Consider the following 12,861-nt stretch of genomic DNA (forward strand, 5'->3'; position numbering starts at 1 on the left):
ATTTTGTACAATGGCCGTCCAATGCTAAATATTGTCGATTATGAAATTGATGCACCAAAGAAGAGCATACTTTGACCCACATCTGCTACTTCGTTGCACTACAAGGACCGGTAATGTGCAAATTAGGAAATGTCCTGCTTGAAATAGCCTTCATAAGGTAAAAGGTTTGGGCGTGTTGGTTCATAGCCACGCAGAAAACAAGTGCAGTAATAAACAGAGGACGAGGCAAGGACAGGACAAGCGCTTTTCCTGTCTTCGCCTCATTCTCTGTTTATTACTGCGCTTGTTTTCTGTGCGAAATATCCTGCCCACATAAATGTGGTCTAAGACGGTCTCACTTTCATTACCATCTTAAAGCATGGCTTCTACCTACATGTGTTAACTGGCCACAGTGCAAAGCTAGAGCAAAACATCACTGACCAATGAAGGAAACTGAAATCAAAGTGTGCATGACCGAGAGCCTGCATTTAGATCAATGGCACGCTCGAATCAGGAGACTGGTAAAGTCGCTGATGCTACCAGAACAACTCGCACTGAAATAGCCATAGGCAACAAGTATGGTATCAATAGAAGGAGTTGTAGGTGCCAGAACGCAGAGAACTTGTGTCATTACTACACAGGTGGGTGGTGGGAGTTAAGGGACAGTAAATTTGGCACCTTGCACAGAAAGGGGAAAAAAAAAAAAAACTGCAATGTTTTTTTTTTTCTTCTTTCAATTGAAAAGGTTGTAACAAGATTATGTCCTTGTCTAACCATGCCACCCAATAGAAATGCAACCTTATGAGCTGCAACATGAATTAGTACTATTCAGTTTTTCCTTGGCTGCTGGAGCTGCAAGTCTATCAGCATTTTTAGATTACTATAGGGCAAGGTGATTACACAAAAGCAGCAACAGCAGCGAGGTGCACACATATCAATGCTAAGATGGCGCAAACTCCGCATTTTTATTTACACTAGTGCCAATTTCTTCTTCATGCTGTCTTGAATTACAATCTTAACTTGCAAAGCATCCCTCCCTATTTCAGTTAAAATGTGCCAACTTTACAGGTGATGAGTGGGCAGAGGGGAATGCTTGATCCGTATTTTACACCAGGCACTAACAGAATTAAACGAAGAAATTCATCACAAAAATGGAATCTGGGCACAAATGATTGCTACTGCTCTTGCCACAAGTGATGAACATGTTGCTCAGTGTAGGTCACAAACATCTAATTGTCTAATATGTACAGCCAAATGTTCTACAATAAATTTCAGCAGAAACCAGAGAAACAGGGCTTAAAAGTACTAGGCTCCTATCTGCTCTACTGTACGTAAAAAAAAACAAAATAATAATAAAAAAACGCAAATTGCAAGCATGGTCCACAAAATGTTCTGCATTGGTGAACACAAAGACGTTAATCTCACTGACATACCCCTCATGGAAAAAGATCAGATTTTGTTTGTGTGCCGATTGGCAGTACATTCCTCTGGCATTTCACCTGGACTCAGTGAGCCATTATTATTTTTCCTTACCATTACCACTCAGTGCGCCATTTTTCCCTGTCAGTAAAATGAAAGAGTGAAAGAATGTAAGTAAAAGCCACAACAGGTAAGGACCCTTACAGATAAGCTGCTAAGATGTACAGATTAAAAGTAATATCTAACTACAAGGCAGAGATTGTAGAAGTAATGTCTCAAAACGGCTAAAAGATTTGATACTATGTTAGAATGTTACCTTGTCAAGTGATGTGACAGAATTCTGCAGTGCTGTTTGCAGCTTGGAACCTTCCGATAAAAGCTTTAAAGAAGGGGGAGAAAAAAAATGAGCAACATACAAATCAAAATTTCACACAATACAGCAAAAGCCACATTTTATGCAATTATAGCCGCAAAACTGAACAGACACCACCATACAGTTTCAGGCAAGGTCTGTACAATAGTCCAAAGCATTTGATTCCAGCGGTAGTGTAAATTCAGAAGTATAACAGCTCACTCAAGTAATAAAAAATCATTCATAAACCAAACCCCCGTAAACGAATCTAACTTCTCACTGCAATTCACGTGAGACAACTTATGCTCCATGCTTTGCAAGTTTAAAGAGTTGCTGATCAAATATTGAATATCGAAATATATCTAATGGGCAAAATACATTCTGTACATCCAAAGCACGAATATCAGTGACAAACTGCCTTAACGGGACACTGACAACCGTTTAACGTTTTTTTTAAACTGAAAGACCACACCTTTCATCGATCTTTCATCTTTCCTTCTATGACAAACAGTGCGTTGCTGGTTTAGAAATAAATTATTTGATCTGGAATTTCCCTTGTCCATTTTCTTCTCCTCCCCCTCCTGTCTTTTTTCTTTTTTTTTCCGAAAACGAGCCCATCACAAAATGTGATGTCTATCCTCCATAATTCTGAGAGAGGAATGAATCAACTCAGAGTCAGTGCTGAATGAGCTAACAGGACCTGCGTAATGCTGACATCTAGGAGAACGAGCAAGAAATGCTGGCCACCAAAAAAGCAAATGGCCAGCTTGGTCAGGCAGTCGATTGAGCCGATCACCTAACTCTTGCGCTGGCTGATTGCCGCTTGCCGCGCCACTATTGTGCATGTGTTTGCACCCACACACATACACGCTAGAGTTAGAAACGGACTACAGCTCTCACAATCACCCGCATAAACAAAAGGCAGGACACAACATTACCAAAACAGTAACTGAAACGCAGCTTAACCCCTGTGGTAAGGAGACAGCCTGTTCGGTAGAGTGTGCTAGCTGAAATTTGCGTGTTTTAATAAAGACGTGTTCAGCAAGCACTGCCAGATACACTAACTTTCTATTCACATGTGCCTAACTTCATTGTATTTCCCATAAAACCACTCAAATAGGCTCCGCCGATCTCATTTCACATTCTCAATTTGTGACATTGTAAACTGTAGTACAAATAAGCGTACGAGAAACTGATACCATTGTCATGTTTTCAAACTTTCCAGAACTACGATTCATTGTCAAAGAGCAAAAAACCCTAAAACACAAATTTGTTGTCAGTATACCTTTAAAAGGGCCCCAGGTGACTCGCACTTATCTGCTGTCCTCCATAACGATGCGCCATGAAGCTCAGGTGTGGCGTTTTTTAGAGGTGTGCGAATATTAGAAACTCCTGAATACCGAGTCAAATAACGCAATATTCCATTCGGCTGCGAATCAAATAGTACAATTATAAAATTTAAGACAAATTTTCGAAGAATTTCGGAGTTCGAAAACATGCACCGGCAATGTCTACTCGCGACGACGAGCTTTCCCGCACTGCTCCGGTGACGTGCGGACAAACGGCAAGAGGAAGGTGCTTTTGGGCGGCGCCTCTTATCCTTGGCATTAGGCCCACTCCGCAGACCTGCTTCTATCTTCGCATCGTGATAATGGCATCGCGCACAAGGTACCCGGGCCAACGCTCTCCAGATTAGAAAGTCCCGCTACATACCGAATTAGTCTCTAAGACCCCGGTTATCTGAGGTTGACCTTTTTAAAAGAAATGGCTGACGATTACGATACTCACTAATGCGAAATTTGTGTGCAGCGCGAACCGCAGTCTTTTCTCAGTCACGGCACCGCCGAGCATGTTAATTGTTGTAAACCGTGTTTGAACCTCCCGCGCAAGCGTCAACGATGGTAAGCCTCTGCATCGGCGGCGCGAACTGCGCCTCAGGAAGTCAATCGCAATCTGCGTCTCAGAAAGGGAACGCGTCATCGGCGAGCGCCCTACGGCACGCGCTGCTATGGAGTCACTTCGCAGTGCATCGCCTCCCCCTCACACTTTTGCCATGCGTCACCGCCGAGAAGCGTATCGCATTGCTTCGGCATACCGCCCTCCCCTCACATTTTCGCCACACTCCTCCTCAGATTTATTTCTGTCTTCAGTTCTCCTGTCGTTCCCTCAGTAATGAGGACAACGCCGCCGTTAAACTACAGTAGCAGGTGCCAAACTGCCATGCACTAAAACACGTAACGTTTCTTTGTTTTTTCTATATGGTACACAAGAAGAACCTTCTGTTGCATCGCGCTCTTATACACCGAAATAAATATTTCTTGACAAGAAGGCTTTGACAATGCAGCCCTCCAAGCTGCCCCCCCCCCCCCCCCCCCCCCCTTCCCTCCCCCCCCCCCCCCCCCCGCCTCCTCATTTGTTATCCCTCACTTGCGCCAATTTATGTCGAACTCTATTCAGTATTTTTGCCTTCATATTCGCTTCAAACCCAAAAATTCCTATTTGCACATCATTCCTCGTCATTTTGGTTGAGTAGCCACTCAGGTCACCTATTGAGAGCTGGGGGACAGCTCTAAAATGCCAATTACAGCCTATACAGCCTACACAATGAGGCTGCAGACAAAATTTTAAAAAAGAGGACACGGTAGCATTGATTGCAGCACACACAAAAAAAAAACTGCTGATTCTTTACACAAATCCTGCACGCCTTTGAGTGTTCCTTGAAGGCAATTTTGAGGTGCGAAACACTGAAGATCATTTGACCCTAAGGCCCGTATATGGACTAAAGGAACAACCATGACAAGCTCTTTTCATTACTTCTGCCTGTTATGCCCAAATGTCAACTACACAACGTTTTATGCCAATAGCTAAATTATGTCGCTAGTCAAGCACTACCAAGATGCTGCAAATGAGCATAAAATGATAGGGTACTCGCAACCATGCTTCTGCTATCACACTGCTGCAAAATTTTTTCCACGAAAAAGAGTATTTAATAGCCTAAAAAAAAATTGGCCGCATATCTGCTCCTTTCGTTGCAAATGTTGTCAAAAGAGGATAGTCTTTGTAGACATTTGCCAAAAAAATGCTCCCCTTTGCTTTCCTGCTCACCTCTCATGCTGTTCCTGTTCTGTCGCGCTCATCCCAAGGTAAACACACTAAAGGTTTGCTCAAGGTGATTTGAATTTACCGCGTTCCACTGCTACAGGCCGGGTTCCTCGATGCCAGCGCTGCAGTATGGTGGAGACGCGCGTGAATCGAGGCGGCCGACTACAAGGTTTATAGAACCGCGTTGCCGTGCTCCACGTGCGTTCCAAGCAGAACGTGAAACCTAGCTAGTGAAACCTTTCGTTGCTGTTGCCACGTGATTTCTCATATGCCGCCAGGAGGTGGCGCGGGCAACAGCAGATGCCGGTTTTCTGCAGTAGATGTAGAATATCATTTGCAATCGAAAAACCAAGCATTCAGGAATTTTTTAATAAAGGAACGCTGTAAATATCCCTTGTGTACTGATTTCCTGTCTTAAATTTGCGTAATGTCTTGTTCTTGTTCAACAAAGTTGACAAGTATGAACATATAAACCGGGCTTAGACGTTTACATTTGGCTGTGAGTAACCATTTTACTTTGGCCGGGTGGCTGAATTGAGTTACAGACAAATGGACAGACAGACAGACAGACAGACATACAGAGCAAAATTTCTGGGTTTAAGTAGCCCAAGAAAAAGTATCGTCTCTAAAAAAAGCAGGTCATTCATATGAGCAGTACGATTACACAATACTGGAAGCATCCCACAGGGCTTTGTTATTGAGGGAGTGATACTTTTCAGTGTAGTGGGCAGTGGCGTTTCATCTCAGCCATCTCTAATCTGAGAAAGAGTGTGATTAGGTAGGCTCGCGGCTAATGTGAGCAGCAGCGCAAGATGCAAACCCCCACCCTTCACGAAGGACAGTGCCATTCCACCCCACCATGGCGTTAGGAGTGCAACCTCCTCCCGAGGGGCAAAGATGCAGACCACAGACAATCAAGACTTTTTTCATGCGTTGACGCGTCCGGCCTTAACAAACCTTCCGGTTCCAAAAGAAGACAGTGACAGTCAGCCTACCCTCTTCCGTTCATCCTTGAGCTCCTTGATGAGTGTGGCCACTTCCCTGTTTATGTTTGTGGAGAGGTTCTCCGCTATGAGTTCGTGCTGACCCGCAATGTCATTGACCTCGTTCAAGACCAAGCAGAATGCCTTTGACGACGTGTAGCTGAAAGCAGAGAGACAGCCACAGGACACAGCTTCGTCAACACTGGTCCTCCAAGTGTTGCTCCTTTGCCGGACAATGAACAGCAGCCCCCGCATCCTTGTTTTGGTTTTGGTTTTTTTCCTCCCGTTTTTTTGCATCCCTCAGTTGATGGTAGTTTTTGCATTGTGAAGGGTTCGTTCGCCTACCAAGCGTGCAAACAGTGCTTCAGAAACATCGAATACATAACTTAAGGGGGCTCACCTGATCAAATTCCTATGGAAATTACTAGTGCATAACCCACGGGTTTAAAAAGCAGCGTGTACCACTACGAAAAGGTTTACAAAGCCATAGAAATGTTGATAATGGCCTAGTTTGCTTCTTTTTGTGAATATATCACTTCATTAATGAAATAAAAAATAAACAAGAAACACATTTCGGCTTATCTAGTTTTCACTAGATGGCACTAGCTGTCAAGTGAGGAAGAATTTTGTGTATTTATTTCAGCACAGGAGTCACGTATTTCTTAAATAAGCAAACTAATCTGTTGTGAACATTCGTATGTATTTGCAAAACTTCTCGTATTCGTGCACAATGTTTTTAAGCCCGTGGGTCATGAAGTAAAAAACCCACAGGAATGTCAACAGGCGAGTCCCCCTTAAAATGAGCACAACTTGAAACTGCGCCTCCGCGAACCATTCACAATGTCTGCATGTGACACTTTTGATGCCAAAAATTATGATTTCGCTACTTAGGCCACTGAGACACTTTATTGCATTAATGGTACTTTTTTTTATCAAGCTTCAGAGTGAATTTCAAGACCAGGGCAGTAACTTTACGCCAGTACCAATCAAAAGGCCAAGGGCCAACAGGACGAAGCTGTTAATCTCTAAAAAAGAAGAAAAAAAATTTTTCCGAGAACTTGCACATCGTCCTATATTCATGGCAATATATAACCACACATACAAGCTGGAACCTGCCTAAGTTTTTTCGGGACTGCACTTGTCTCCCATTTAATGTGGCGACGGGTGACAGGAGTGGCAAGCACCTCTGACCAAGGGCTCGGGTGCAACAGGCTGGAATTTAATGACATTGCTCAACTACTCCACAATGAGTAAGTATGAAAAAAACATATCTCTATGAATGTGCACAGAGGCTTCTTAACTGTTATGACTGTGGCAGAAGTATCAGTACACAGCCTTCCAGCCTTACCTTACTCACAGAAAGTTGCAGCAGTCAAACAGAAGTGCTGCACTGCCATTCCAAAGTAAAGAAGTACGTACCTCTTGTCTGCCTTGTGTACAAATAAAAAATTATCGGCCCTCCATTACTAAAATTGATTGCAGAAGTGGTAGAAAACATGCAGGTACTATCAGGGCAAACGCCTGGGGCATGCTGGCTGCCATTATAGTTTATTTCTTCACTACCTGACGGCAACATGTTTGAAGGTGATGATGTGAGGTAAGGTACACCACTTACAAACAAAGCCCAGCTGCTGTGCCAGTAGGCAGAGGAGAAATATCACCTGACTTTTCCATTGTACCCCGCTCCTTGAACATAACGCCAAGTCGCCAACTAGGAAGGGCTCAACGTAAATGCATGACCTCAAGACAGCTCGCCAATTTGGCACAGGCCAGCACATTCGAGAAGCGGTGCATACATTTGTGCAGGACAGATGAAAAACATTTTCTGGGGGCAAATATATATTGATACTGATGCGCTGGAATCAGTTCAACAAAAATCAAGGAATCAACTGAAGAATGATGACTTCTAATGTTCCTTACCGCACGGAGGAATATATATCACAAAATAGAGTGGGATAGCTTTTTAAATTCCGCTCGTATATACCTCTAGTTTCCGCTATGTCACTACTGTATACTCCAGTCACAAGGTATATTGGCAGGGACAGTGGAAATGTCATAGAACACAGGTGATACTGCAATGCCTAAGGCACTGGGCGGAAAAATAGAAGCAATGCCAACACACTGCACTGCCTGCTTAATACAGTGGCTGGCACAGCAAAATTGGCCACACTCAAAATGAATGCAGATGAGCACGAGGGGTGAAAAATCCTCTCCAGAAAGGCTCATTCATGCATCATGCACCTTCCCAACACTGGTGGTTTTTTCACACTAGTTTTACCCAGTGCAAAACTAGTATGCGGGCCAGACTAAACCAGAGCTGGGAGCGATGCACGAGCATGCACACAAAGGCTTCCTAAAATACCATGCAACAAAAACTCCGAAACTTTTCTGTAATTGACCAGTTGTACACCTGTTCGATACTTTTATTTCTAGTGTTTGGTCAGAAGCCCTCAGTTGTGCCTACTGGCTGACTCTTGTATTGGTTTCTGTTGCAAATGTGATGCCCACCACTGGAACACACAGCCTCTCTGCTTAGGAATAAAATACTTGCCACAGCCTGGCCCCAAATTAACCACCGAGGTCAAGGATAAAGTTCGAACACAGTGCACAGCAGACATTAATTCATCCAAAGAATACTGCGACCATGCAATCTTGATGATGAAGATGATGAAAAAGAAGTCTGACAAGATATTCTCATATGTTTTGCATGCAAAGCGCATAAGTTGCAGTGCACAAATCTTTTACTGTCTAAAACAACTTTGTCCTCAATCGTTCCACCCCATGGGTCACTGTAGAGCATTCAGTTGAAAAGTGCACAAATGCTGGCTCCAAGGTGTTTCACAAAGTGCCCAACAATACTGTCCCATGCTTGACACGCTGATGTGACTTCGTTTTTACATGCACCTGGCAACTGCTGTCTATCAATGGTTGTTTTAATGCTCATGAAGGCTTGGAAACTTCAGTTGACTGTGGTTAAAAAACTTGCCCCTTTCTGAATGTTTACAATACCCAAGTTCAATCCCATTTTCAGTTATCCATGTGCTAGAATGTATTATACTGCATTAGCAAGTACTTTTTCTGTTCATTAACAAAAAATGCGTATTTCAACAAGATCTACTTATAGAGTCTGATAGGGTTGAAAAATTTTAAAAAAGACGTTCACACAGCCTAAGCTTCAGGTCAGCTTGCTCATGTTCCGCACCACGCTACAGAAGGTCAGGTGCAGCTAGCATTGGTAGTAAAACATGAACAAGCGTCCAACACAGCCACAGCCAGATGGAAGCAGATTTGCTAAGAAATCCTTGATTACATGCATCATGGCTGCTTTGAATATTGTTGCCTTCCGTAAGCAAGTTCAACTCCCTTTACATATACATTCATAAACATACAAAATATGCACTCCCCCCCTCCCCTCCCTCCCAAAAAAAGCTGTCTCCAAACAAATAGAGAATATCGGTAAGGCAACACTCAAGATGTTGGTTTTAGATTATTCTTCAGAAACCTAACAATCACAGTTCAGCTACTAGCACTTTCCCCTTGTGACGATGTCATGCCTTGCATAGCTTGAACTTTTCGAAACTAATACAATGTCAATGATGAATGCAAGCAGAATAAGGAACACAATACAAGCGAGCTGCCCTGAGTTGTATTTTACCTCTCAAAGCAGCTTAGGAATCAATGAGCATAGACGTCCCTATGTTTATCCCTAAAACTAAGGGACTTTGTTTGTTGTCTGCTCTCCTATAACTTAACAAAGGGGCAGAAATGTGCTAATTACTGGGAAAAAAAAAAAAAACCAAACAAAAATTAGATACTTGCCTTTATAAAAACTGCAACACAACAAAATAGGTATAAATTGTAGGTGCAAGCACAAAGCACCTGTACCTGACGGTCCCAGACCAGACAAGACAAGTGCACTTAGTTGCAAGACAAAATGCAAAAAGGACTCACCCATTGTCCTCATCATCTTTCTTCTTGGGTTGGTAGCTTTTGGCAAGCTTCCTAAAAGTAGAAAAAGGCAAAGAGTAGGCAAAAGTCGGGCATTAGCCACAAACTGGGGCTAGCAGCTGCTCAACAAAATGGTGCGATTGTTACTGTCAGTGCCACCCCACTGAAAAATATAATTCCCTCACTTTGCGGCCCGATTATTAGATGCCCCTGAATTGAGACTGGGGCAGCAAAGCCGGAAATAAACTCTTTCTGATATTTCCAGGTAAGTACACAAGGAAGTATCCGAGTACACAGAAATTTAACATCTTTCATACAATTAGTGGCCATAAGTCCTACATGTTCATGCATTCTACATGCGGTGGCTGTTCTAAACACCTTTGCTGCCCTACCAGATACTCACAGTTTTCTGCACCTGCTAAGTGCAAAAGTAAGACAAGTGGCCTAACTAATGCACGACAGAGCAGCAGCCATCACGTGATGAAAGATGTGGATCTGTGCAACAACTTCAAAATGTCTCCACTACAATATATACCTATATTGTTATGGGAATTATGAACGAGACTAAAGTGATTAGGATGGCCGCTAGCTCGAGCACAAATTTCTTTGCATGGATATGTGCATGCATTGTGTTAAAGCCTGAAGATGACAAGGAAGGAGCAGCACTTGGAGCAAGTTCCACGAGCAAGTGTCTGGCAGGGCTCGAAAACCCAATCTTCGTTGCGGCTTCGACTGCTACTTGCCAGTCCTATAAAGCTCGCTTCAATGTATATACGCATACAAACACAAATACATACATGCTTGCACAGACAGACAGACAGATCTCAATAATAAATGTCTTTTTACCGCAAAGTGGTTTTTCGCAGCTAGGGCTTTGTAGATTTTTTTTATGTGCGCAAGCAAAAACTCCCATGGCTCCCCATGACTTTGAAGCGCAAGGCATTTCATACCACAAGGAATTTATGTGTGAGCACTTGCTTGTATGCTTGTTTGCATTGCAAGCCTGCTTGCTTTTACTTTGGTCCGCACTTGCTATAACTCGAACGGTTTCTCAAAAATTTGCCGGCCATGCCTGCGCTCGCACTCACAGCTCACACTGCTGCGCTCTTTTTCATAGTTCCAAGCGGTTGCGCTCCTAATTGCCTTCCCTTGCGCTCTCTTGTGGTGGCGATTGCATCACATGTGTGTACTTCCTGCCGCCTCGTGGGCACATCGAAACATCATGCACGTCTAGTCTTGTCTGGCTCCTCGGGGTGGCAGTAGTCATCCACATGAATGTACACCCTTTGTCAAAATTTTCTAGGCCAATCCTAAACCTTCTCGGCCACAAAGAATTCAAAGAATCAGCTTTGCCATTAAATGTCGGCAAAATATTTTAGGACAGTAAAAAAGAAAGGTGTTTTCTCTAGCTTTCCAGCATAGTACGTTTCAGCCTCGCTCAGTACGTAAGCTTGTACATTGAATTTCTTGCGGCCTGCGCCCTTTCGGCTTGGCCTAGAAAATTTCGACAAAGACTGTACATAAAACCAGAAAGACAAGATTATGTGCATCCCGATGACCCCTGATCGAAACAATAAATGAATTTGTACCTCTGTTCAAAATTCTGTCACCTCAGAGAGTGGAATAGTTCGTGATTTTTTGTGTTATTCCTGGTATCATTAGCACTACTCTTCATTGTTAGGCTGGCCTTTGCTTCCTCCAGAGCAGTATGGCTACAGCAAACTGGAAGCATGACATGGGTTTTCCGAAGCAAGCAAGGAATGGTGTCTTTTGGTGTGGGGGATGAGATGAGGGGGGCAAAACGGGGAGTGGGATAGTGAGTAGTAGTCGCGGAAGGAGCAGGACCCCACTCTTCACTGGGGACAGAGTGTTTTCCAACAGCGGAGAACACTTTAAGCTCAGCAGCCCAAATGAAGTGACACTTGGCATAAAATGAGCCTCGGAAAGCCTTCTATGCCGAGCCCAAACACTGATATAACAGGCAGTCCTGCCAACACAACTGCGAGCACGGGTACATGGAGAAAGGGGAGGGATCTGAGGTTGAGCCTTAAAGTTTAACATCAAGTTTGCGGTGCAGGCTAATTAATTATGCTGATTTTGTTTTGAGATGGCTTAAAATTTTACAGCCTAATTTTGTGCAACCCAGGTATCAGAAGGAAGAAGTGTCGCTCACCTGAGTCGTGCAGCGTAGTCTGTCTCGATCGTCGAGCGGTCCTTTATGAATTGACTAAAATTCTCTAGAAACTGCAGGCCTTGATGAGTGTGCTGGGATATCTTGTCATACTGATCCTGAAAAGAGAAAAGCCAATGGTCACTCTTCACAGAGCAACAAGCACAAAAAGTAAGCCCGAACAGTTCCAAGAGTCTAACACGCTTAGCAGCTAAGGTAAAAAACACTCTATGAAGTTACCTATTATCAATTCCCTGCCGCACCACCTCAGACATTATAAACATATCCTTTGAACCAGCGATTCTCTCTTCGGAAATGCTTATGCCTTCTTGGCAGGGAGAAACACCATCGTGACTTGGCGCCAGCACAGGAGGTAGTATCGTAGTCTAAGGTAGCATAAACGTGGGTGTACACGGCTCTTTGTACTATCAGAGTGGTTTGGCATCTTGGCTTAGAAGTGTTTCGACATTGTTTGCAATCACTAGCATGGCAATGCAAAGATGTTTTGCCACTGCAAACCAGATGCGCATGCACATCGGTTCAGTGCAAGGCCATTAGGATTTTGTAAGGGTACTCAGATAGTACTAAAAGCTGTGTGCTTCTTTGTTTCTCTTAACCATGATTAAGGGTAGTACATATGCCCAATTCCCGTTGTAAAAAAAAAAAAAAAGAAGAAGAAGAATGTCAGAAACCCCCGAATTGGAAGTGTCAATAAATGTGCAAGCCACACAGAACCCCTTTAAAGTCGGCTTCACTACCCTGTACAAATGCATTGCTGTGAGGAATGTTCCTGGGCAATATGAGCAGTCTGATATGAAGCAGTCTAATGGAGGCCAAAAATTAGGTGTTTCCATAAGATCTAATGTATCCCTAGGGTGCGCTACAACCCAAGCCCCTCTAAGGTAAGC

The 12,861-nt window shown here is 43.5% G+C and overlaps 1 protein-coding gene across 1 annotated transcript in view; it reads right to left on the reverse strand.

The window, feature by feature from the left end:
• Cip4 (formin-binding protein 1-like Cip4) overlaps positions 1 to 12,861 on the reverse strand; it is a 130,775-nt gene that overhangs the window by 35,677 nt on the left and 82,237 nt on the right. Inside the window, 4 exon segments of the mRNA XM_077671674.1 lie at positions 1,715 to 1,777; positions 5,848 to 5,995; positions 9,787 to 9,837; positions 11,957 to 12,072. Of these exon segments, the coding sequence (XP_077527800.1) occupies positions 1,715 to 1,777; positions 5,848 to 5,995; positions 9,787 to 9,837; positions 11,957 to 12,072 (378 nt within the window).

The sequence above is a fragment of the Haemaphysalis longicornis genome, unplaced genomic scaffold, assembly GCF_048455015.1.
Source record: "Haemaphysalis longicornis isolate Haplotype H1 unplaced genomic scaffold, Haemaphysalis longicornis Haplotype H1 scaffold_1, whole genome shotgun sequence".
In the NCBI taxonomy this organism is placed as follows: Eukaryota; Metazoa; Arthropoda; class Arachnida; order Ixodida; family Ixodidae; genus Haemaphysalis; species Haemaphysalis longicornis.